The following is a 27107-nucleotide window of genomic DNA, read 5'->3' as shown; positions in this document are numbered from 1 at the left end:
GAATGCCAAACCTGCATATGATGCATCGCCAAACGAAGCTCCGTACTTTTTTTCTGTAATGGTGGCCAAGGCTTCAGCTTCCACCCACTTCGTAAAGTAGTCAATGCCGACAATTAGAAACTTCAGTTGTCGTATTGCCGTAGGGAACAGCCCCATGATGTCCAACCCCCACTGAGCGAACGGCCACGGTGCCGTCATCGGGGTGAGTTCTTCGGGTGGTTATCTGATGACGTTGCTGAACCTTTGGCATTTGTCGCAGGCCTTCACATAAGCCTCGGCATCCTTCTGCATTGTTGGCCAAAAGTACCCAGTTCGTACTAGCTTGTGTACTAGCGATCTTGATCCTGAGTGGTTTCTGCAGATTCCTTCGTGCACTTCTCTCATGACGTAATCTGCTTCTTCAGGACCTAAGCATCGTAGGTAGGGGCGGGAGAAACCTCTCTTATACAAAACATCTCTTATCAGCACGAACCTTGCTGCTTGAACCTTCAGTTTTCTTGCCGCCTCCTTCTCATTCGGCAATAAGCCGTTCTTCAAGAAAGAGGTTAACGGCGTGGTCCAATCGTTTTGGGGACCGAGCTCCTGTACGTCGACAGCATTTATGAGTGGAGAGAGCTGTGTGAAGGAGAGTATATTACTAATGGTGGCCATGTGTTCGGCTGAGGCGGCTTTGGCCAAGCGGTCGGCTTGTTCGTTTTCTCCCCGGGGGATCTGTATAATTTTGACCTTCAGCTCGTTCATCCTCCTTCTTGCTTGGTCCAGATACTTCTTCATTCTTTCGCCTTTGCATTCATACTCCCCACTTATCTGGTTGACTATGACTTGGGAGTCACAGTAAACGATCACTTTTTCGGCTCCCGCTGCTTTTACGAGGTCAAGTCCTGCTATCAGAGCTTCGTACTCCGCCTCGTTATTAGTGGTAGGGAATTCAAGGCGGATCATACACTCTACCGTATCTCCTTCGGGTGACTGTAGTACGACGCCGGCTCCGCCGGCCTGCCTGTTAGAGTATCCATCTACATGTATGCTCCATTGCGGGGATTCTTCTGCCCCCCTGTCCTCACCATTCGTGAATTTTGCTATAAAATCTGCAACGACCTATCCCTTAACGGCGGTCCGCGGGCGATATTGGATGTCAAACTCGCTTAATTCTATGGCCCAAAGTGCCAAGCGCCCAGCAGCTTCTGGGTTGCTCATTGCCCGTCGCAAAGGCTTATCAGTTAAGACAATCATCGTATGGGCTTGAAAGTACGGCTTCAGTTTGCGTGCTGCCATAACCAGCGTGAAAGCAAGCTTTTCCATGGGGGATATCTTTCTTCAGCTCCGCGTAATGCCCGGCTAATGTAATACACAGGTTTCTGTACTTTCTCTTCTTCTCTGATCAAGGCGGCACTAACGGCGGCTGGGGAGACGGCGAGATAGAGAAAGAGTTCTTCTCCTGGTTGCGAGGGACTCAGCAGTGGTGGGGAAGAGAGGTAAGCTTTCAACTATTCAAACGCTTGTTGGCACTCAGTGGTCCACTTGAAAGACCTTTTTAGCGTGCGAAAGAAGGGTAAGCATTTGTCTGTTGCCCTGGAGACGAACCTGTTTAGCACTGCTATCTTGCCGTTGAGGCTTTGTACTTCCTTCACATTCTTTGGTGGTGCCATCTCCATTATAGCCCGGATCTTGTCTGGATTGGCCTCGATGCCCCTCTGGGAAACCATGAATCCTAAGAATTTTCCTGCCGTCACCCCAAAGGCACACTTCCCTGGATTAAGCTTCATGTTGTAAGAGCGAAGAGTGTTGAATGTTTCCCTAAGGTCTTCTAATGATCTTCTTCCCTTCGACTTTTAACCAGCATATCATCTACATACACCTGGACGTTTCTCCCGATCTGGCGTGCGAACATCTTGTTCATAAGCCTTTGATATGTTGCACCCGTATTTTTTAGACCAAACGGCATTACCTTGTAGCAGAAGAGGCCTTGGTTGGTTACGAAGGGAATTTTTTCTTGATCATCATCGTGCATCTTGATTTAGTTGTAGCCAGAGAAAGCGTCCATGAAACTTAACAGCTGGTGTTGAGCCGTAGAGTCTACTAAAGTGTCGACTCTCGGGAGAGGGTAGCTGTCTTTAGGGCATGCCTTGTTTAGATCGGTGAAGTCTACACACATCCTCCATTTTTCGGAAGCTTTCTTGACCATCACTACGTTTGCTAGCCAGTCGGGGTAGTAGACTTCTCTAATGAAATTTGCCTCTCGTAGCTTGCGGACTTCTTCGGCTATGGCTTGATCCCGTTATGGGGCGAAGACTCGCTTCTTCTGCCGGATGGGCGGAAAGGATGGTGATACATTCAGCCTATGCACCATGATGGAAGGGTCTATTCCTGGCATGTCCTCGTGACTCCAGGCGAATACGTCCTGATTCTCTTTGAGGAATGCTGTAAGTGTTCGCCGGATTGCGGGACTTGCAAGGGTTCCAATCCTCGTTGTCTGGTCAGGTCTGGAGTCGTCCAGGGGTATTTCTTCAAGCTTCTCGACTGGCTCCGTCGTGCTCCGGTGCTCTTCTATGCTCATGGTTTGGAGGTGATCATCCATTTCCATCATGGCCACGTAGCATTCACGTGCGGCAATCTGGTTTCCACGTAGTTCTCCGACTCCGTATTCTGTTGGGAACTTGATCATTAAATGATAAGTTGAAGTTGCCGCCTTCCATGCGTTGAGGGCAGGCCGCCCTAGGATAGCATTATAGGCAGATGAATGGTCGACCACGAGGAACGTTACGTCCTTTATGATTTGCTGGGGATAGTCGCCTGCTGTCACAGCCAACGTGACCGCACCCAGCGGAAACACCTTTGCAACTCCAAAACCGACAAATTGGGCATTTGTTGGAACCAGTTGTTCCCTGCTGATTTTCATCTGCTGGCATGCCGGGTAGTACAAGATGTCTGTCGAGCTGCCATTGTCGACCAACACCCGATGCAAGTTGTAGTCCCCAACCTGTAGGCTGACAACAAGCGCGTCGTCGTGCGGGTGGTGAAGACGTCGCGCGTCTTCTTCCGAGAACTCGATAATGGGGCTTTCCCTTCGAGCTACCTTTTGCACTGGACCCGTCAGCTGGACATTTTGGACCATCCGGAGGTACGTCTTTCGAGCCTTTTTGGACGGCCCGGTAGCCATCCCTCCTACAATCATTCGTATGTCACCAACGGGAGGTCTTGGACGGTCACTATCTCGTCAAGGGGGGTGCTCTAGAGGTGCTGGATCCGCTCTTTCCTTGCTTACGAATTTCTGCAATTTCCCTTGCCTTATAAGGGCCTCGATTTGTTGCTTCAAATTGTAACAGTCGGCTGTGTCATGGCTGTGATCTCGGTGAAAGCGACAGTACTTGTCTCTAGAACGCCTGCTAAGATCCCCCTTCAGCTTTCCAGGGAAGGTCAAAGCCCCTTCGTCCTTAATTTGCATTAGGACTTGATCTATTGGGGCGGTCAGCGAGGTGAAGCTTGTGAATCTCCCTCCCGGAGGTTTAGAACGCCTTTCATCTCTTCGATCTCCTGTTCTGGGCCTCTTTCTCCCTTGGTCTGGTCGTGCATCTTCCTGCCTCTCCCTTTTTCTCGGCTTCTCTTCTCGGGCCTGCAACGCGTCCTCAGCATTCATATACTTAGTAGCCCTATAGAGTACCTCCGACATGGTCTTCGGGTCGTTTTTGTATAAGGAGAACAAAAACTTGCCCTTTTGCAACCCATTTGTAAAGGCTGCTACAAGTATTTTGTCGTCGGCTTCGTCAACCGATAGCGCTTCCTTATTAAAGCGCGTTATGTAGGATCTTAACGTCTCGTCCTCTCTTTGCTTGATACTCATTAGGCATGCCGTGGACTTCTTATACCTGTGCCCCCAATGAAGTGTGTAGTGAATTGAGCGCTTAGCTCCTTGAAGGTGCTGATAGAGTTGGGCGTCAACCGGCTGAACCATACCTTTGCGGGGCCTTTGAGTGTTGTGGGGAAGGCCCTGCACATAATCTCGTCTGCTACCCCCTGAAGATGCATCAGGGTTTTGAAAGTTTCCAGGTGGTCCAGAGGATCCTTCACCCCGTCATAGCTATCTATATTCGGCATGCGAAACTTGAGGGGTAGGGGGAAGGAGTTCACGACCATAGTGAAGGGCGAGTCGGTACGGTTGACTAGATCGTCAAGATCACTGGAGACTCGCCCCTTGAGGGCGTTCATCATAACCTCCATATGTTCCCTCATTCCCTGCATCTCGGCGGTAATATGTGGTGGAGTCGTATCCACGGGGGACGGCATGCTCACGTGCTGCCTCTCCAGCCTGCTTGGGGCGTGGCTGCCCTCAGGTTTGTCCTAATTCTTCTTTGGAGCGCTAGTCCCTTCCTGATCTTCTGGTTGGTCATTTAGTGCTGCATTCTTCTGGCGCAGCTGTTCTTCCAAGTCGAGGTTCTGTTTGGTGAGACGCTCTACGGCGGCACCGAGAATTCGAACTTGTCTCTCGAGGGCAGTCGTGGGTGGTTCCTCTCCTTGTACGTCATTAGTAGTCGTCATTGAGCGAGTGAGTACCATGCAACCCTTTAGTCCGGGAAACGATATGGCTTAATTACGAGTTTCCCATAGACGGTGCCAACTGATGATGCCGAAAATATCAACAGTGAGTTGCACAATGCTCGTACCCTCGAAACGACACCTGCACAAAGAATAGAGGACCTAACAGAGAGCACCAGTGTGGTGCCGGCCAAATACCCTCCGAAGGTCAAGTTAGAACTTCTTTCAACTCTAGAGTGCTAGAGAGGGGTTCATTATGCGTACCTCGATTTATGAGAGTATTAGGCTTTTATAGTAGTTGAGGGTTGACCTTTTTCCTTGGAGTAGAAGTCTTTTCCTTATAGGGATCCTCATGGGCGCAGATCGCGGAATCCTTTCCTTATAGGATTCTAATACTGATCGTGGGATACGAATAATTTCCTTAAATACCACGCGCGGAGGCCAAGTCAGAATTTTACACATATTCGTCGGCATAGGGGTCGTCGGCTTGCCTTATCCCCGTCAGCCATGTCGTCGTCAGTTCATTGCAGCGCTACTTAAGGGCTCCGAATCCGCATCCGTCAGCCTTGGATCCCTCTGCTCCTCCAGTTGTCCGAGGGCATCAGCTGACGGTTGACCATGATTTATTTTTACGTATCATGCAATGTTACTAAATTCTTTTGCTTCACAATAATCTTACCAGTATATTGCTGAGAAGACATTTGTGAAAGAAGGGGGAGGGAGACACAGGCTATCGAATACTTGTCATATAAGCAGGTCCTTATTGAAAAAATCAACTCATTGAAGCTACATTCTGACAAGTGGCTAAAGAACAATCAGGTGTCTTTCATTGTAAAATGATCATTCCAAATTTCTTATATATTGTCTTCTCAGCTTTTGGCCAGTGTGTGCCTATGTGTTAACTGGTGAATACTCCACTATACAGCTTTATGCCTTCAGACTATGGAGAAAAAAAAAAAAAAAATTCTAATGACCAACAAAGCAACTTATTGTAATTACAACTTGATTAAAGAAGTTGCTAGTTAATACATGGCAACAACAGTAATGTTTTTTTAGAAGGCAGACCATACGCCTCACTTATCCTAGTAGTGCTTTTTAGAGCACGACATGCCGTCAGTGCAGCAAAAAGAATCGCACTCGCCTCCTAGCAGCACAAAAATAATAAGTCTGCGCAATCTCTGTAGTCAACAAGAATTATACAAAATTCAATATTTCACAGTTAAGTAATAAATCATATATTGAGAGCTGTGGTCACACCACAAGGGATACCCAAAATGAAAATGTTGTGAATATAGTACTTTATTTTTGCTTATACTCCCCCCCTAACTTGAAATCCTGGGGTCATCCCTGCGTCCTTACCCTTTTTTCTAACCCTTCAACATTTCTATGTGTATCGAGAAGTTGCAGAGGGATTTCCATGGGGTGGCATAGGAAACAAATTTAAATTCTGCCTTGTTAATAAGAAGAAAGTCTGTGAACCATTTCAATAATAAGAAAAGAATTCACCAAGGCAACAAACAATAATGTTACTCGAAAAGTGAAAATTTTATTGAGATAACGTAAATTTTTAAATGAATACACAAATATATATGCTAGCTATAAGCTATTGACTACTTGAGAAATATGCTAGAGTTCCAAAGATTGGTCATCTGGTTACACCATTGATTCAGATAAAAAATAAAAATAAAGAACTGAAAAAAGAGAAGAACAAACAATCTGTTCAAGACTATAAAAGAGAGAGAAAAAGAATCTGTCTAAGACTAGAACAATTTCATAGACAAAAGATTCGACTCCATGCTTCATCCGGTTGTGTCAGATCAGCAATTAATGCAGCAATCTCTTCATCAGATCAGCATAAGCAACAGGGTCAGATTCGGATTGACTGTATAGTTCAACCAAGGGTGGTAAATCAGAAAATATTTGGCTCAATGCTTCATCCGAGGATGTGTGATCCAACCTTGCAGCAAGTTCTTCATGCGTATAAACATCAGCATCAGGGCCAGCATTAGGCTCAAGGCACAGTCTTTTTCTGTGTTGTTGGGCTTGGGCTTCTTCCTGTTCAAGTGACATCACAGCAGTTGTATTGAAGCTTGAGACCTCTTCAGCAGCAGCAGTAGAAACTCCTCCATTGGCCTCCTCATAATCTGACCCTTTATTTTGTTTATAGATGACACAGAGGACTGTGTTGGTTCTAGGAGATTCTTGATTTGCAAGGGAGAACTCGTGCATTATCCAATTAGTCTTATTGAATTTGCCCGAATCATGATCCTTGGCCTTAAAATTGAGCATCCTGTCGATCCCAATAAGATTTCCCTGAGAATCAAGGATTCTTCTGGGCTTGCTTTTTGCAAGCCAGGTTCCACAAGAGGCAGCCCTGCACACACGATTGCAGGTTGTTTTGAGGTTGGCGAACACGAAGAGTTTTCGGCCGAAGGTGTGTAAATGGTAGTGTGTATGAGAATCATATATTTCCCATGGAGGAATTTCGCCATATACCTCACAATCCTTGACAACAAAATGATATAGGTGACGCTGTTGATGACCCTTTACCTTCTTCTTCAAAAAGTTTATCAAAGTCTCATCCCTCGGATCAAATCGAAAACCCACCTTCATCTTCATTATTAGACACTGACCCTGTCTGGCTCGCCTTTGATTTCCAATCCCACCGTATACAGAGATTTTCTTGTGTGTAAAGTAAATTCACTGTGCTGTGCTTGTGCCCAATAAATATGACTATATAAGTCGGCAACTCCCTTTTACCGAATTCAGGTAGGATTCTGTATTCCAAACCGACTAATACTTGGCCTTTCACAAACATATGTAAGACAATATATTCAAATTCTATTGCCGCGCGTGCCTCTACCCCTACATGTTTTTGTTTTGGCATATTACATTAATTATTTTTATGTTCTTGCATTTTTATGTTTCTTTTAGAAGAATGTTTTTTTATTGTTATTGTGAATTTATGTGGTAGTGAGAAGTGTCATATATATCCCATCAATAAAAATAAATAAATAAGTATTATATATATATATGGGTAATGTTACAACCATAAATTATTTTACAATATTTTTACAAAGTGATGATGTGGTCAACCTCTTATTGGATTTCATCTAGGCTCATTATTAATATCGTTTTTTTCATTTACCAATAACCATTTATCATATCAGCAATTTGTAAAAAATTTTGTAATATAATTTATATCTTCAGCATCATTCTATATATATATATATATATATACACTCTTATTTAAGATGTTTTTCCTGTTTGGGTTGGATATTTGGTTAGTTCAACAATACACATACTTCCCTAAGTTTAAGTAGAGATAAAAGTAAAGAACAATTTGGTACAAACATATCTCTAATTCCCACTAAAACATTTCTTACAAAACAAAATCACTCTTATATTAGTTTTTAAATTGCTTTATCCACATATAAATTAGATTTCTAAAAAAAAAAATTATATAAAAAATTATAACATATGCAAGTTTGCTTCTTTGAAAAAAATAATAATTTTTTTCATAGAAAAAAATAACAATCTTTTTCATATAAAAAAATACTCCTAAAATTACGATTTTTTTTTTATTGCTTATTTATCTATTTATCTATATATATCCTATTCACTTAGTACAATAAATATGTAATTGTGTTCCATTTTAAATTCCTACTAAATTCATGTTTCTTATCCACTTATTTTTTAGTTATATATATATATATATGTAAAACAAACTACTTATCAATTGTCATGTAAGTTTATTCTCAAAACTTCCCACAATTATTTGATATAAAAATTACAACCAAAAAAATATTTCCTTTTAACGTAAACCATCACAAACTTAAACAAAAAGAAGGAAGTACTCTATGAGAAAAAAGTGGTAGATTATATCAAAAAAAAAAAAGCAATGGGAACCTAAAATTTTTTTAGATGGCTGCCTCAAATTTTATGATTATTTTATTGTGAGTTTCAAGACTTTTGAATTTTTTTTTTGATATATATATATATATATATATATTGGGTTGGCTTTTCTTCTTCTTTCTATTTTACAATATTGGTGTAATAAAAATTCATCTTCAAAGTCTTTTCAAGCTACACAGTTTTGCAATTTACTTTGTATATATGTGATTACTTTATAGATTAAAAATTATTAATTTTTGGAAGAAAAAAAAAGAGTCTCTAAGCACAGGCTGGCATGTGTGTGTGTGTGCGTATGTGTATATATATATGGGTAAATTACCTATTTGGTCTTTATCATTTACATCATATTTCAATTTAATCCATAATATTTCAATTGTGTCAATTTGATTCCTAACATTTTAATTATGTCAATTTGGTTCCTAACATTTTCATACCGTGTCAATTTAGTTCCTATCGTTATCTCTTGGATGGAAAAATTTGATATGTCAAACGACCTAAATAAAAAATTAATTTATTACTACATTAACTACCACTTGGACTAACATGCCAGCATAATCATAAATTTTTCTTTTATAAAAAAAAAAGAAGTGAAAGTGAGTAACTTTTGGTATCAAAATCCCTAACTCATGTCTGCCCAAAAAAAAAAAAAAAAATCTCTAACTCACAATTGCTTCTCTTGTGATGGGTTACTTCCCTAAGTTTAAGTAGAGATAAAACTAAAGAACAATTTGGTAAAAACACATCTCTAACTCCCACTAAAACATTGGAGTCTTTTGGCTAAATATTACTAAATTTAAAACATATTTGCGTTATAGGTACTATTTCAAATTATTAAGGGAAATGAGGAGAGAGATTGAATTTCGGCAACACTGTTGCCGAAATTCAACAAAAAGTAGGAGAGAGAATAAGAAAAAGGAGGAAAGAGAAAATTGAAACAGTAACCTTGAATTTCAGCAACAGTGTTGCCGAAATTCATCTGCCCAATTTTTCTGTGCTGCCCGGACGTGTGAGTGTGAGAAGTGCAATAATGAGTGGGCACCCCAGAAAAAGGTAATTGCGGCAATAGTATTGCCGAAAATGGTAGGAAAAAAAAGTGAATGCCAAAATCTGGGGAAGAATTAAAAAAAAATATAATGTGCTACATACATAATATTTTTACAATATTTTCACAATAAATCACAATTTAAATTTGGCATTGAGATTACTATTTTAATTTAACAATAACAACAAGTAACAACCTGATACTTAGAATTTGTTGTAAAAATATTGTAAAAATTGTGTGCACTTATTATTTCTTTTAAAAAAAAAAAAAAGTGTAATGGATTTGCCGAAAATTTTGTGGCAATTGTGGCTTGCTGAAAATGGAAGGAAAAAAAAAGTTTCAATGGGTTTGTGGCAATTTTTTTTTTGGCAATTGTGGCAATGTCATTGCCGAAAATGGGAAAAAAAATAAAAACTTTTTTTTCCTAATTGTGGCAATGGTATTGCCGAAAGTGTGGGGGAAAAATTTTCCCCGCAATTTCGGCAATGCCATTGCCACAATTGGAAAAAAATAAAAATAAAAACTTTTTTTTTTCCAAATGAATGCCATTGCCACAATTAGTAAAAAAAAAAAAAAAATCCCATATTATATATATATATATATTATATATAAATTTTTTGGGTTGGCTTTTCTTCTTCTTTCTATTTTACAATATTGATGTAATAAAAATTCATCTTCAAAGTCTTTTCAAGCTGCACATTTTTGCAATTTACTTTGTAATATGTGATTACTTTATAGATTGAAAATTATTAATTTTTGGAAGAAAATAAAAATAAGAGTCTCTAAGCATACATTGGCTAGTGTTTGTATGTGCATGTGTATATATATATATATATGGGTAAATTACCTATTTGGCATTTACTCTTTACATCATATATCAATTTAATCCCTAACCTTTCAATTGTGTTAATTTTGTTCTTAACATTTTCATGCCGTATCAATTTAGTTTCTACCGTTATTTCTTGGATGGAAAAGTCTGATGTGTCAAACAACCTAAATAAAAAAAAAAAATAACTTATTACTACATCAATTGCCACATAGACTTACATGTCAGCATAATCTTAAATTTTTCTTTTTAACCCAAAAAAAAAAAAAAAAGATGAAGAAGAAGTGAAAGTGAGTAACTTTTGGGATTAAAATCCCTAACTCACGTCTACCAACCAAAAAAAAAAAAAAAAAAATCTCTAACTCACAATTGCTTCTGTTTGTGATGGGTTCACAATCTTCCTATTGGTCCTCAAACCCCTCATTATATCAGCAAAACTTCTTGTTGTCCACTATGTTGTTGAAGAGATGAAGCAACATAAAGGTCCATTACTATCCAAAATAATTTGTTGCATTCCAATTCAATTCTTCAGCAGTGAAAAGCATATATTACTTTCCACGCAGTAAAATAACAGGTTTAAAAGGTTATATACAAGGGAGAGTTCGTATATATGAAAAGTTATGATTAATGTTGCTTGTCAAATAGTCTGGAATATTGAAGAAGGAATATAGGAGTCTAAAATATCAAAGAAGGAATAGTGGTCATCGTAGTGCCTCACCTTTCTCTCTAGAGGACCAAAACGTGAAGCAGTCGTGAATTAGGGATTTTTTTATTTATTAAACGTGAAGCAGTCATGAATTAGGGATTTTTTTATTTTTATTTATTTTGATAAACATGAGTTAGGGATTTTGATCCCAAAAGTTACTCACTTTCACTTATTTGTTGTTGTTGTTGTTTTTTTTTTTTTTAATTAAGATTATGCTAACATGTTAGTCCAGGTGGCCATAAATTAATTTTTTATTTAGGCCGTTTGACATATTGGACTTTTCCATACAAAAAATAAAGGCAAAGACTAAATTGGCACTGAAATGTTAAATTGACACAATTGAAAGGTTATGGATTATATTGAAATCAATATATATATATATATATAAGCAGAGACATCATGTAGGAGTGCATAAGGTCTTGCCAAGTGGCCCTCTAATTTTGCATTTGGCCTTTTTTTACCTCTTTCATTAAGGGTTTTTTTTTTTTTTTTGTGTTATCCAAAAGTTTACACAAACTTATTTTACTGCTATCTCATTAGTCTCTCATTAATTGCCTAAACTTACACCACATCTTTCTCTCTTCTTCATGTCTTTTAGTGTGCCCACCATTTTAATATTTTTAAAAAGCAAAAAAAAAATAATAATAATAATTAAGGACTAATAGTAATAACTAACTAGATAAGGCCCTAGAGAGAGATAAAGAGACACAAATACGTTGTGGATTGTTAAAAAAAAAATGCATTATTTCACTACATATTACCAAAATAAAAGATATAAGACTAACAAAATATTTGAAAGAGAGAGAGAGAAATCTGAGGGGCCACCGCCTCCCTTATATTGGCCTCCCACCACCATCAATACGTCGGAACCCCTATAGGTTTTTTTTTTTTTAATTAGAGGCTTAAATATGATTTAAGTTTGGATAATTTGGTTGGATAGTTTTTGTTTTGGATATATAAGTAGAGAGAATATTTGGTACGCAATGTAAAGCTATATTCTACCATGATTTTAAATCATCTATAAGACAAATGCATATACATTTGCCCACACCATGTCTTAATGTCGCACTATCAATGGAAGGAAAGACAGTGAGAGAGTTGGACATACTTTCATTTTATAGTATGAAATATATGAACACAACACAAATTAGTTGATTTTCACGGTCCCGTTACTTTTTTGCATTTATTTTTAGTTTCATGATCTTTTTTTTTTTTTTTTTTTTTTTTAATTTCCTTAGTTATTCACTTGGCCCATGTCTTCTGCACATATCGACTTGTAAATTGTAACATCCCTAGTTTAAAAAAAAAAAAAATGCATGGTCAAAATTTTTTAGGCCCACTCGTGCCCCACCTAACCCATCANTTTTTTTTTTTTTTTTTTTTTTTAATTCTTACCTTGAGAAGGCTCTAAATATGTAGTGAAATTACTAAACTAATTTTTAATATCTCAAAATGTATATATTTCTTTACTCTAATTTAGTTTATTTTTTCTTTATAATATATGTACAACACTATCCAAAACTATCTTATATAAAATATTATAAAAGTATATGTGCATCGCACGGACAACTTACTAGTATAACATAAAGGATAAGGACTAAATACATAGTTTACCCTATATATGTTTAACTTCCACATAAAATTATTCATTTTCAAATTCCTAAAATTTAGCATGATGGGGCTAGTAATAAAGGAAAATTATTGTGTACTTCCAGAATACCATAAATGCATACTCCCTCCTCTCACATGAATGGTGGGTCCCACTAATTAAATTCATGGTGAGACCTACCATTCATGTGAGAGGAGGGTGTACACATTTATGGTACTCTGAGAGTACCTAATAATTTTCCAGTAATAAATATATAATCAGTAAGGTGGTAATAAGTCTAATATGTGATAGCAATTGATAACGTTGTTAACGTATAAAAGTCACTGATGCTACTCTCAAATCTCAATTGATATCATTTTTGCTAATACATGAGAAAAATTAGATAAGAAAAAGTGTAGTCCTCCTAAAGAGGATTTTTTTTTTTTTAATTTATGAATATTAAGAGATTAAGTTTTGAATTGTTTTGTGTTAGAAATTGTCTCAAAGTTTTATTTTAGTTTAATTATCTGTTCGGTTTTTCGTTATGCAGAATGCAAGTTCATTCATTTGTGAAAGATGTAATTTAACTGCTTCAATCCATTTTAGGAGAGAGGGAAAAAAAAAAAAAAAAAGACTTTCAAGGATATTTTAATTACTTCAATCCTTACAAAAATAAAATATTTCAATTCTCAAAATTTGATTTGTTTATTACTTATAATTTTCACAAATTTTTCTAAATAGCTTTTTACTAGCATTGTTGTTAAAATTGCAATCACGGATTGCCAAACCATGGAATTGAATTAGATAGCCCTAGGGTCGTTTATAGAGTTGAATCGGTGTGGAGTTGTGAACTATAGATATTGGGATGGTGATCCTAGTAATATTTTTAGAAATCAGTAGTACCTTTTTTTTTTTTTTTTTTTGGCTAAAAGAAATATAATATATGGTCTAAAAATATGGTATTATATAATTTTTTCAATCAATAAAGACATAAAATATGAAAAAAGGATCATGTTAATTTTTACATACATCATCCTTACTATTAATTTTCTCTTTACTATTAAAATATGAAAATTTTCAATTCAAACAATGTTAAATAGAGATAAGTGTGGCCAGTGGCAGGCGAAAAATTGGTAGAGAAATTAAATTATCACCTTCTAAATATTTATGGGATGAATTTCAAAATCCTTATATTAGACAATACAAACATCAGAACACTCGCAACCAAAAGTTGCAACACCCAACAACAAAAACAGTGCAAGCAAGAAACTAAATGGAAGCTGCAACTAAATTTACAAAAAATCAAATTAAAACCCCTCGATTATGGCTACCATCAAAATCAGAGAAATGCACTCTTCGTCCCCAATAACAACATGACTCTATTCATTGACATAAAATTTTCTCTCTTTACAAACTAAAGTCTAAAACTGGAATTTGATTCTTGCAGGGCTTTAGAAAGATTGATCCAGATATATGGAATTTAATCAACGAAGGTTTTCTAAGGGGCAAGAGACATCTTCTAAGGAACATTTAAGAGAAGAAAGACGGCTTCTCAACATTTCCCAACACAACAAGCACTTGGACCATGTTTCAAGCCAAAGTTGATTTTAAACAATAGTCTAGCTCATTTGGCATAAATTTTAATTATTCCACTACAAGATATAACGTAATTATTTAGTTAACTAAACAACGAGGTTCACTTTCTTCTCAATTTCAAATTTCCTTTCCAAACATTGAATTAAAAAGGATAGGTATAGAATTATGTGTTTTTCTGTTCAATAATGGCCTTGTTGAATGGTTTTTTTTTTTTGGTGTTTTCTTTTTCTTTTTTGTGGTGGGGGAGGGAAGAGTTATATACAACACTGACCAAGAAGATGGCTCTGGGAGTATTTTAAAACCATCTAAGAATTGATGTTCTTTTATCAAGTTGGATTGAACTAAGTGTCAGAATTTAAATGAATACCATTTCAAAATAATCAATTAGATTGGAGATATCATTGTTACCAAATTTGAGAGTATTGAAATCTCAATAAGTAGCCCTCCCACCTCTTCTGGCCAAGGTGTTGATACTTTGTTTAAATGTATTACCTCTCTCATTTCTCGGCACTGCAAAACTTACTCCAATATTTGCAATATGCTTATCTCCAATTATTCCTTGTGTTTTTTTTAAACAAACCAATTGAAAGGGGAAAAATGTATGGCTACGATACCTAGTATAACAGAACAGTATGATTATGGTTCGTGGGCTGAAAGGTAGACGAGCCTGTTATGTGCAAGGCCTGTTGAGGACGAATCCGGAGTGGACGGATGAGAAAGGAACAGACTGATTGGCCATGGGCCTGCTGGGACCTCTTGATGGGAATACTTGTGGCCCATTCTCAGGAAATCTTAAACAGAATCCTAGTGCAAAGGGGATTCTAGAGATTACGTACATTGGTGAAGATCTTCTCTATAAGGAAAAGACTTGTCCACCACGTTTTGGACTCTTAAAGATGATTTCTACAAGGAAAGGAATTCGACTCCAAGTAAAAGAGGTCAACTTTTGACTACTATAAAAGCCCCTATGCCCTCGCAAATCAAGGTACGCATAATTGACCCTCTTTAGCACTCTGGAGTTGTAAAAGGTTCTAACTTGACCTTCGGAGGGCATTTGGCTGGCACCACATCGATGCTCTCAGTAGGTTTTTTTCTCTTCCTTATTATGTAGGTGATTTTTAGAGCGTGTGAGCGACATGTAATTCATTGGTGATTTTTCAGACGTCATCAGTTGGCACCGTCTGTGGGAAACCTTGAAGTGATCAAACATTGCTTCATCCCTGAGACAAAAGGGTTGCATGGTGCTCACTTGCTCGATGGCAACCACCAACACCATCCAAGGAGAGGAACCACCCACAACCGCACTCGAGAGACAGGTTCGAACTCTCACCGCGGCCGTGAAGCGCCTCACCAAACAAAATCACAACCTAGAAGAACAGTTGCATCAGAAAAACATAGCACCCAACAACCAGAGGGAGGATCAGGAAGGTACCAGCGCCATGCAAAGAGATCAAGAAAGGCCTGAAGGGAGCAATGCCCCAAGCAGGCCAGAACGGCAAAACGCGAGCCTCCCATCCCTCATGGACATGACTCCACTGCCTATTTTTGCAGAGATACAGGCGATGAAGGAACAGATGGAGGTCATGATGAACGCCCTTAAGGGACGAGTGTCCAGCGATCTTGACGATCTAGTGAACCAGATCGACTCTCCATTCACCGCCCCTGTCAATTCCTTTCGCCTACCACATAAGTTCTGGATGCCACAGATAGAGAGTTACGACGGAGTCAAGGATCCCCTAGATCACCTAGAGACCTTCAAGACCTTGATGCACTTACAAGGGGTACCGACGAAATCATGTGCAGGGCCTTCCCCACAACACTGAAGGGTCTCGCGAGAATATGGTTCAAACGGCTGATACCAAACTCCATCAGCACTGTCAAAGAGTTGAACGCTCAATTCACCTCACACTTTATAGGGGGACACAGGTACAAGAAATCCACAGCATGCTTAATGAGCATCAGGCAGAGAGAGGATGAGACGTTAAGATCCTACATAACCCACTTCAATAAGGAAGCACTTTCGATCGATGAAGCCGACGACAAAATACTGGTAGCAGCTTCACAAACAGGTTGCGAAATGGCAAGTTTTTGTTCTCACTATACAAAAACGACCCCAAGACCATGTCAAAGGTACTCTACAGGGCCACTAAGTACATGAACGCAGAAGACGCGCTACTAGCCTGGGAGGAAAAACCTAGCAAGAGAGAGCGACAATGGGACATACGGCAGGATCAAGGGCAAAAGAGACCAAGGACAGTAGACAGAAGGGATGAAAGGCGCCCTAAACCCCCAGGAGGGAGGTTCATAAGCTTCACACCATTGAACGCCCCAATAGACCAAGTCTTGATGCAAATTAAGGATGAGGGGGCGCTGACGTTTCCAGGGAAATTGAAGAGCGACCCAAGCAAACAACCCCCCCCCCCCCCCCACATATCTCACAAATATCTCTTCTCTCTTGGCCAGCCACTCTTTGCTCTCTTTTCTTTTTCATTTTCTCTCAAGCACAACACGAACACTCCTCTCTCACTCTCTCATCCTCTCCGACCGGTGTACCTCCTTCACCACCATCTCCACCATCATTTTTCCGGCAAGATCACCGGAAAATCCTTAAGAACCTCTAAGCACCTTCACATCTTTTATTTGAGGTAAATATTCCTAATCTTTTTAGTGGGATTTTATATGTTTTTGCTTGAGGTTTTTTTAATCTAAGTTTTGATAATGATAGTGGTTATCTAAGTGGTAAAGATTTGGGGCTTTTGGCTTTTTAATGTGAAAAAAATAGTGAATATAATTTTTATTGATTATTTGGAGCTAGTTAAATATTCAAATTGTTTGTTTAGAAGGTGTTGAGGTTTTGATGTTAGAGATAATACCTTGAATGGGTTAATTTTATAAATTGGAGCTTATGCCTTGTGAATTAATTTGTTGAGAAACTTTGGAAGTGGAATACATTATTGATGAGGTTAAAAACTAGGTTTGCCTAATCAAGTACTTATTTGAAAATTCCTAATTTGTAGCTAGATACAATTTCAAGTTTTATGCTTATTGTGATAGGTTTGCCTAATATTGTTTAGGTTCTTACTAATCCCATTGGAGCTTGGTGAATTAGGCTTTTGCAAGTCGCAAGGTAAGTAGCTTTTTAATGGGATTTTTGGAAAATAACCATGTTGCGTAAACATTGTTTTTAGGTCAAACACATTTTGAAAAATTATTTGTAGGATTATGTTTTCTTAAAAAGTGTTGTGTTGTGACCCTATTATATATGAAAAGTGCATCATATTTGCTATTGCATTTGGGAAAATGCATGAATTGTTGACATAGAAAAAATGAGCATCTTTGATTTTATCTTTGATAATGACTTTCATGAATTTTATGGTATATTGGAAAATTTAAAGATGCTTATCTTGTCTTGTTATTTAGGAAATTGATAGGAAATCATGTTGACAAAGAATGAATTTGAAAACCTAACAAACTTTATGGAAGTTTTGATTGTTTAAGGTTTTTCTAAAACTACCTAGATATAAACTATGCATTTGAAAATAATGTAACTTGTGAGCTTTATGTTATTTTAACTCTATGCCATGTGTGATTTCCTGATGATCACCTGATTTGGTTTCCATAGTTTTTGTGACAACAGAATCAGACCCAGGTCAGTGCCCTTTCATTTTGGATGGCGTGTTCTTCTCTGCTACCCATGGGGGGAAGATGTTCCATAATTGCGTGTGGGTGAGGCTACTGCCCATGGGGCCAAAAGACCACACGTAAAAGAGGTCCTATTTGATGCATTCTCCCTGTTGCCTACTGGGGGAGAGACAAAACCTTGAGGGTATGGGTGAGGCTGCTACCCATGGGGCCAAGAGACTACATACCAGAGAGGATAATATCATGCCAGTTGTGAATGGGTGGATCCCTTGACCGGTCTATGTGGTAGTGTGGTATATTTGTGATAAATTTATCTTATGTTAGACTTTTTGGCTTTAGAATTATATTGTTAGTACTCACAAATTATAGTATATAGTTTCAAGGTTATTACTTTGAGAAACTTTGTGTTTCATTATTTAATCATTCTTGTCGCATTATTATTGAAAATGATCTCATGGCATTCAATTCGAAATTTCTCAAACTAGAACAAGCTTTGTAAATTTTTCACCATCATGAAACTTGTATTTCCCTCACCCTCATTAATTACACTACTTACTGGGCTCTGTCTCATCCCATTCTTTTACAAACATTCTCAAAGTAAGCAACGAATATTTTGAGACAAGTTGCTGTGGCTAGCAGTACTTAGACTAACTACTAATGGAGGCTGAATTTTTGTGATGGAGATATTTAAAAGATGTATATCTTAAAGTAGGCTCGATTCATTCTTTTGTATATTATAGTGGTTATGACTTTATTTCCATTGATGGGACAAGTAAATGATATGTTATTATATTTATTCAGACCTCCATTCTTTTGTAGCCAATGGTCCTTATAATTATTGCATAGAACTCTGACTTACTTTGAGAGTATTTTTAATGGAATTATTATGATAATTCTCGATGTTGGTATTGGAGATGATTTAATTGGATTGAATTGTTAAAAAAGAAAAATCTACAAATACCTTTGAGATGTTTTTCTCATACTTTGGACCATTTTGGGTTTGGGGCATGACACCATCCTTTAGAGGCCCAGAATCCCCCCAGACCATTGGGCTTGGGCTTTGTCCAAAGTAGGAACCCACAGATATTTATTAAATCAGTTAGGAAAGAAAGAAACAAGAGATGTGTATTGAATTTTCTTTTGCTTTCTCCTTTTATAGTTTACTTCTCTTTCTTTCCTCAACAAACTGGCTTATCTAATTGGAGTAGCTCATGAATTTGTGTTACTGGTGAGAATGTTTGATTTCAACCATAAATGTCTTAATTAAAAATACCAAAAAGTGCTAGTTGAGCTACGAAAACTATTGGACATAGAAATTTTTCCTAAAAACTCTAAATTTCAACTCTTTTTTAGTAGAAGACTTTAAAAGAATTTTGAGAACTACACTAAACCAATTCAAACAATCTAAACCACAAATTTTACCGCTTAATTATTTTTAAGCAAACTATTAGAATTAAGCCCAATTGTTTACATAATTTATAAAAACAACAATCACTCACAAAAACACTGAAGTGTTTTAAGGAAAACTTGAGAACTGGGTGAAAAACCTCTCTAGAGCATCACAACACCAAACGTTCCACTAATGAGGATAGTTTTAGTACATTTTACTTACAAAACCCTCCAAGCTAAGTAATAAATATATACTTGAGCCTTTAAATCCTTCTAGCAATTTATTCTTCAAATCCTTTCTTCTCACTAGTCTTTGGATCGACAATTGAGCCTCCAAATGCAATCTTTGAGTCTCCTTGGCAATTATGGGACTGCTTGGGTCACTTGTCCAATTAAGTAGAGAGGGGAGGTCTTCTAGACCTCCTAGAAAGAGAGGGCTAATTAGAGGGTGCCGGTGTGACACTGGCCTAAGGATCTTCGATTCTAAGTCAGGAAACCTAAAAAAGCTTAAAGAATAACTTAAGAGTCAAATACCAATCCAAGTGTCTCATACCTTAGCAATTTTGGTGAGTGGTGCCTATATAGGGGGTTAGAACAAATGTTTTGGGTCATTAATGTCTTTCTCTTAATTGGGAGTGACTGCTACTTTGATATAATTACTACAAGAACATGATCTATATGGAAGAACATGATTTTCTCTATCCTGACAGGATACTTTGTGGGTAATGGTTTTAATCTCCTCTCATAAAATTGGGCATTAGAGAGGGGACTTGATTTTATAAAAATCAAGTTTTTAAAATAGAGGCATTTTGCTAAATAGTTTCAAAATCAAAGCATTTTGCTGCATAGTATTTTACTACATAATTTATAAATTAGTGAAATGATGGATAAGTGACATGACCCACTAGTAGACTATAATTTTTCATATATTAGAGACAAATAACCGTTTTTCAAGGATACCATCCATTATTAAAATAATAATAAAATATAATAAGTCACATCAACAAAAAATAAAACAATAGTAAAATAGAAGCATTTTACTAAATAATTTTAAAACCAAAACATTTTACTGTATAATTTATAAATTAGTAGAATATTGGATAAGTAACATGCCCACAAATAGACGGTATAATTTCCAATAGAGACAAATAACCGTATTTTCCAAAGATACCATCCATTCTTAAAATAATAATAAAATATGATAAGTCACATCAACAAAAAAATAAAACGATAAGAGGGTTCCACCATCCTTGAGGCTTTACCAGTGTAAGCATCAGGCTTCTCCAAGGGCCAAGATTTTTCCAGACCATTCGGTTGTCCCTCTCGAACTTTCCTCTGCTTTTGACTCTCTGTTTTCTATATAAACATTTCCCACATTTTCTCGGCAGACAATCAGTCACAGCTTTATCAGTGTGTTTTCCCGCGCAAATCCGAAAGACCCATTTGGCCTTTATCAGGTAAAGCATCCGGTTTTCATTTTCTCTTCTCTCTTCTCTTCTTTTACTTTCTTCTAGGTGGGCCAGTTCATTTTATTTGTGAACAGTTTTTTCTTCACTTTCTTTTACTGTTTTCTCGAGAAACAAACAGAGTACTACCTTCTTGATCTTGAACACTTTAATGCTTAATCAATCACTAAACTTTTGTGGGTCATCATAAATGAAACGAAATGAAATGCTACCACCCTTTACTAGTTAGCATTTTACCACACACACTCTCTCTCTCTCTCTGCATTTTTTTCCCCGAGAAACAAGCAGAGCATCAGCTTGTAATTCTTAGAAAAATTTATACTTTCCCTTACTGGGTCAGTGGGATTTCACTACGCCATCGCTCTTTTTCGAAGTTTTGCGCAAGTGGGTTAGTTGTAGTTTCTGGGTTAAGGCTATCGATTAATGCTTAGTTGCTATTATATTTACTTGTAACCATTTTCCTTCACTTTATTTTGCCAATTTCTCGTGAAACAAACAGAGTTCTTAATCCGGAAGACGTACCGTTTAAGCTATCTCTAGGCTTGTTTGATTTATGCACGAATGAAACACATAATCATTTTCAGTTCCAAACAAAAATCTATGTAATTGAATAGGTGTTTATTTGGAAATGTGGAGAGCATCATATATATGCCGTCTGAGAACTGATTAGCAGACATAAAATCAAAATCAATATTTGCATGATGATTATGATGTTGCATAATGGACATTGCTTCTATCTTGTTCGGGATCATGATCATATGTTCAATTATTAAAATTTTAAAACACATTCCCTATAGAAATCAAACAATCAAGATCTTCTTTTTCTTTTCCCCACACCCCAAAGTAGAAAATCCGTTCTTGTTACATGATAATAACGAAAAAATTGTTCTTTAGTGAAGCTTAATCTTTTGTTCATCATTTTTTTAGAAGTCTAAAAAATCAGCTTTTCCTTGCTATCAGATGGTTAAGAAAAATTGTATTTATTTTAGTTAAAAAATGTTTCTGATATGTCTATCTTTTTCTTTTTTCATTTTTCATTGAAAATTTGTTAGATTTATAAATTATGCAGATAAAAAAGCTCTTAATTTCCCTCGAAATTAGGGCTATAAAGTAAACTAAGTTGTTCAAGAAAAAAACTTGTTATTAAACCATTGAGCTAAACTTAGAACTTAAGTTTAAGTTTAACTATTAAATAAGATGGACTCAAACATAATAACTTATGAACAAGTTTGTAAGATCGAGACTCCATTAATGTATATATAATATTATATGTTTATAATATACTAATATAAACTTTTTTTTTTTCTTGAGAAGGAAGTTTTCATAAATTATAAAATCAAATCATGGCTGAATCAGCCATTACAAATTGGCGAATATCTGGTGGTATATTTTTCATCCAGACAGTTAAATTAGGCTCTTTAATAGCCCACCTTGTCAGTGCATGTGCCACATTATTCCCATCGCGACGTACATGAGTAAAACTAAGGAAATTAAAAGAGTTTTGTAAATTTTTAACATCCTGGATCAAATGACCATGCAGAGCCAGAGAAGGGTTTGGTTCCAAAAGCTCCTTGACTATTGTTTCCGCATCACCCTCCAATATCACCTTAGTAATACCAACTTCCAGCGCAAATTTAGCAGTTTTCCGAGCTGCAAGAGCTTCAACTTGAGCCATTGTTATAGGGAGTAGGACTTGTTGCACCATTGAAGCCATAACAGCTCCTTCGTGGTTCCTTATGATTACACCAAGACCGATTTTGCCCTGTTGATTGAACACTGTTCCGTCATAATTCACTTTGTAAACTCCTTGCTCCGGCGACTTCCATCTGGTATGGTTTCTGTGCTGCGACGTCACTGCAGTCGGGGGGATGCGATGGAACTCAGCTTTTCTATCTTTAGACAAAGATAGAATTTGGTTCAGAGGACAAGCTGTTTCATTGAAACGCAGTTGGTTTCGCCGGTTTCAAACTGCCCAACTCGTAAACGCCAAGAGCTCTGCATCCCTTCTCTCTAGGAAAGCTCTCTTGAAAATGTCTGTCACGGTACTCCCCTGCATCTCCAAAAGCCACCTCCAGTGAGGGTCTGCGGTCCACATAGTTTGCACCTCAGGGCAAAAGAAAAGAGCGTGTAGGCAGTCCTCCTCCCCTGCCTTGCAAATAGCGCACTGTCCATCCTAGGCAATCTTTCTACGCAGCAAGTTTTTCTTCATGGGTAGAGCGTCTTTGCTAATTCGCTAGAAAAATTTTTTTATTTTGCTAGGCACTTCCAAGTTCCACACTTTTTTCCAATATTCCCCATCATGGCCTGTACTCTGAAATTGGGCAGAATTTTCCAACAAGAATCGGTATCCTGACTTCACAGAGTATACGCCCGAGGGGGTGTATGGCCATATCAAGGTGTCCAGTTGGGTTGTTGAGCTAAGTGGGATGCTTTTTATCATCTCAGCTTCTTGCACATTGAAGACATGGTCAATTATATTATTTCTCCAGCACCTAGTACTTGGATTTATTAGAACCTCCACATTAGAATTTTCCTGACCATATAAGACCGGTGTAATAATTCTGGCAGATGTTTTTGATGGCAACCAGTTATCACCCCATATCCTCACCCTCTTCCCATCACCAATTCTCCAAAGTGCACCTTTTAAGATAACATCACGGCCTTTTAGGATGCTTTTCCAAGCATATGAAGCGGAGGAGGAATCTTTCGCTTTGAGAATAATTCCCCTAGGAAAGAACCTTGCTTTGAACACCCTATAGAATAAGGAATTGTCATCTTGGAGTAATCTCCATGCCAATTTTGCAAGCATCGCTTCATTGAACATTGTCAAGTCTTTAAACCCCATACCTCCTTGGCCCTTGTCTTGACACATGTCCCCCCATTTTACCCAATGAACTTTCCTCCTTTCACCCCTTTGTCCCCACCAAAATTTTCTAATAAGAGTCTCAATCTCATGACATAATGTAGTCGGGAGTTTGAAACAACTCATTGTGAAGGTGGGTATTGCTTGGATCATTGACTTAATGAGAACTTCCCTTCCGACTTGAGACAGAAGCTTGCCCTCCCACCCTTGAAGTCTCTTCCAAACCTTTTGCTTCAATCGGTCAAAACTTGCCCTTTTATTCCTTCCTACCAAAGCCGGTAATCCCAAGTACTCCTCATATTGCTTCAACTCATTTACCCCAAGGAGATCCATAATTTCCTTTTGCATCTCACTTGGAGTAGATTTGTTGAAAAACAAAGCAGTCTTCTCCCTATTTAATTTTTGCCCCGACACCCTCTCATAATTTGACAAAATCTCCAGTACTTTCTGATAGTCATGAGTAGTGGCCCTACAAAATAAAAGGTTGTCGTCTACAAAAAATAGGTGGGTCAGTTTAGGACCATTGCGACATATAGAAACCCCCTGTAATTCACCTCTCTCAATAACCTTTTGGATCATTCTGTGAAGACCCTCTGAACAAAGCAAAAAAAGGTAAGGAGACAGTGGATCTCCTTGACCCATGCCACAACCCGACTTGATATCTCCAAATGGTTCCCCATTGATCAATAGGGAATATGAAACTGAAGTGATACACTCCATGACTAGAGCCACCCACCGATCATTAAACCCCATTTTGATCATCACATCTTTCAAGAAAGACCATTCCACCCTATCATAGGTCTTGCTCATGTCAAGTTTGAGCGCCATGTATCCCGAACTGCCAGAGTTGTGATTCTTCATATAGTGCAATGTCTCTTAATCCACAAGGATGTTGTCTGTGATCAGTCGACCTTTGATGAAAGCACTTTGATGCTCTGAAATTATTTGAGGAAGCACCTTCTTTAACCTGTTAGCAAGGACTTTTGAAAAAAATTTGTAAAGAACGTTACAAAGGCTAATAGGTCTATATTCAGTAACATTTTCAGGATTTTTTTTTTTTGGGAATTAGAGTAATGAAAGTATGATTAAGAGGCTTAGGCAAAGTACTCAAATTTAGAAAAGTAAGTACATCATGAATTACATCACCTCTTACCAACTCCCAAAAATTCTGGTAAAAAAGTGGCGGCATTCCATCCGGACCTAGAGCCTTGAGTGGCGCCATCTGCTTCAGTGTACTTTCTACTTCCCAGGCCTGAAATTCTCCAGTCAAAGTCTCATTCATTTCCGCTATTACTACCTGTGGAATAGAGTCCAAGTCACCCACCGAAGCTTCTGGATTGGATGAGGAGAACAGCTGTTGATAATATTCAATGAAAATGGTTGAAATCTAATTCGGTTGAGTGCACCAGATGTTTGACTGATTTTTTATCCCCGTAATAAGATTCCTCCGACTTCTCTGAGTTGCTCTGCTATGGAAAAAACGGGTGTTGCGGTCTCCGTCTTTGAGGTACAAAGTACGTGACCTTTGGCGCCACATTCTCTCTTCTTTGTCCATGAGTGAATTAATTTCCTTCTTCAGCTGAATAAGTTTGTCTGAGTAGCCCCTCTCTCTCTCAAGTTTGTTAGATTTATAAATCAACTTATCAGTTAATTCAAATAAAACTCTAGCTAGTTGGTACTTATTACCCGGGGGAAAAAAAATCTTGTCTTCTCTTCTAGTTTATGGGCCTTCAAAGTCTTAAAACCAAATGAACAAATTTAGCGCCCCACACCGCCCCCCGCGCTAGTTGTGTACGTTAACACTGCTCTGGTGCTTAGATACACAAACACTGATTGATTTCTACAAATTAGTGACTGGCTTAGGAACAATACTACCTTGGCATTAGGCTGATGCCCCTCAAAGAGAGCTTTATACTTTCTAATCCATGTTAGCGTAAGCAGTCGCAAAAGCAAGAGAGAAGAAATAAAACTCTCCTGATCAAACTGATCATGGTTCAACCATTATGATTGCAGAGTTTAATACTGCTTGGAGCTCTATGATCTGTTCAAACACATGGTACGACCCAAACACATGGAAGAAGAAAGCGGGAACAACTAAATGTAGATTGTTATTTTTGATCAATTTGGTTGTTACATAAATAGTTAGTTATATATTTACATTTTTTTTCTTTTTTCATAGAACTTTATATATATTTATATCTATAAAAAAAAAAAAAAAATTCAATCAGTAAAATTTTGTTTTTTAAAAAAGTGACTACTACTATGGGTTTTATGAGAGTATAAGTTTTCGTTTATCTTTGTGGGTGAAAATGAACCATGAGCACAGCCCATGAATAGAAATTTTTATTGAGTTGTAAGGGATATTACAAATTTTATTAAATAATGCTTACAAGTTTTTTATTTTTATTTTTTTGAAAAACTAGTAATGCTTATAAACTGATATGTCACTAATCACAATAAAACAATTCGAATATGCATTTATTAGGTGGCTGAAATCCATCAATTTCATTCATTACAACATCATTTTTTATGCTTTATACAATAAAATTTCTAATAGCTTTAGCATTTTTCTCTTTTCTTTGATAAAAAGTTTTTTTATTGGCTAACATTTTTGGTAAAAATTTCAGGGTCTTCTTTCATTTGCCTAATTCTGCTAGTGGTTAGGCCGCCCTGGTGAAATGTTTAGACACATAACATATGACTTGAAATTTCAGTAAAACACAAACCAGGCCAAAGTATTTTGAGTTTGATTGAAATGATTAATTAAACATTTTTAAGTAGAAAATATGAATAAAAATAAAAATTAGAAAAGACACAGAAAGAATAAAGAGGAATTAACGTGGTTTGGCCTTAGAGGACATTCACACTAAAGAATGTGATTGATCACAACATATATATATATATATATATTTTTTTTTTGATGAACTAGAAACTTTATTAAAGAAAGGAAAAACAGAGCTACAAGGCCTTCCTGAACTCTTCCAAAATGATGGAAGAGAAACAGGCAGGGCAATTCCCAACATTAGAAAGACCAAAGAAATTACAAGAAAGAGACCATTTTGCTAAAGTGGGGGCTGCTGTATTACACTGCCTAGGCACCTACTTTACAAAAACCTTATCAGAGACAGGCAAAAACAACCTCAATTCAGAGGATAAGGACCAGAACCTCCAAGGGGGGGGAGGGGTCTCGGCCATGTCATTGAGGAGATGCACACAATATTGGCAATCTGATTCCACAATAATGCACTCATTACCCATGGCAGGAGCAAAAGAGAGAGCCCACTTAATAGCCTTCGCTTCCGCCAAGAGAGGGAGGGTGGTATTTACTTTCATAGATCCGGCAAATACCAACTCCCCTCTCCAGTCTCTCGCCACTGCAGCTATAGAAGAGAAGCGAGACCCCACAGCCGCATCGACATTAATTTTAAAAGACACACCTGGGGGAGGGATCCAAGTCTGAACCGAGGAAGGAACCTGCTGATAAGAAGTAGAGCCTTTGGGAATATTATGCTCAGAGAAGAGGCATGAGATCTTCATAGAC

General features: G+C 37.6%; 2 protein-coding genes across 2 annotated transcripts; both read right to left on the bottom strand.

Moving 5' to 3' along the window:
* Positions 1 to 6357: 6357 nt before the first annotated feature.
* On the bottom strand, positions 6358 to 7152 carry LOC112016218 (NAC domain-containing protein JA2). The gene has a single exon (XM_024048738.1). The coding sequence runs from the start codon at positions 7150 to 7152 to the stop codon at positions 6358 to 6360; it is 795 nt and encodes a 264-aa protein (XP_023904506.1).
* Positions 7153 to 22039: 14887 nt separating this feature from the next.
* On the bottom strand, positions 22040 to 27103 carry LOC136067104 (uncharacterized). Its single transcript, XM_065772420.1, has 4 exons — positions 26681 to 27103; positions 24720 to 24920; positions 23014 to 24421; positions 22040 to 22596 (listed from the first exon to the last, which is right to left on the bottom strand). Exons 1-4 carry the CDS (start codon positions 27101 to 27103, stop codon positions 22040 to 22042), a joined length of 2589 nt encoding a protein of 862 aa, XP_065628492.1.
* Positions 27104 to 27107: the final 4 nt, after the last annotated feature.

Source organism: Quercus suber, unplaced genomic scaffold, assembly GCF_002906115.3.
Source record: "Quercus suber isolate HL8 unplaced genomic scaffold, Cork oak 2.0 scaffold_58, whole genome shotgun sequence".
NCBI classification, from domain to species: Eukaryota; Viridiplantae; Streptophyta; class Magnoliopsida; order Fagales; family Fagaceae; genus Quercus; species Quercus suber.
Note: the sequence above shows the minus strand (reverse complement) of the source record. Positions and strands in the feature narration are given on the sequence as shown.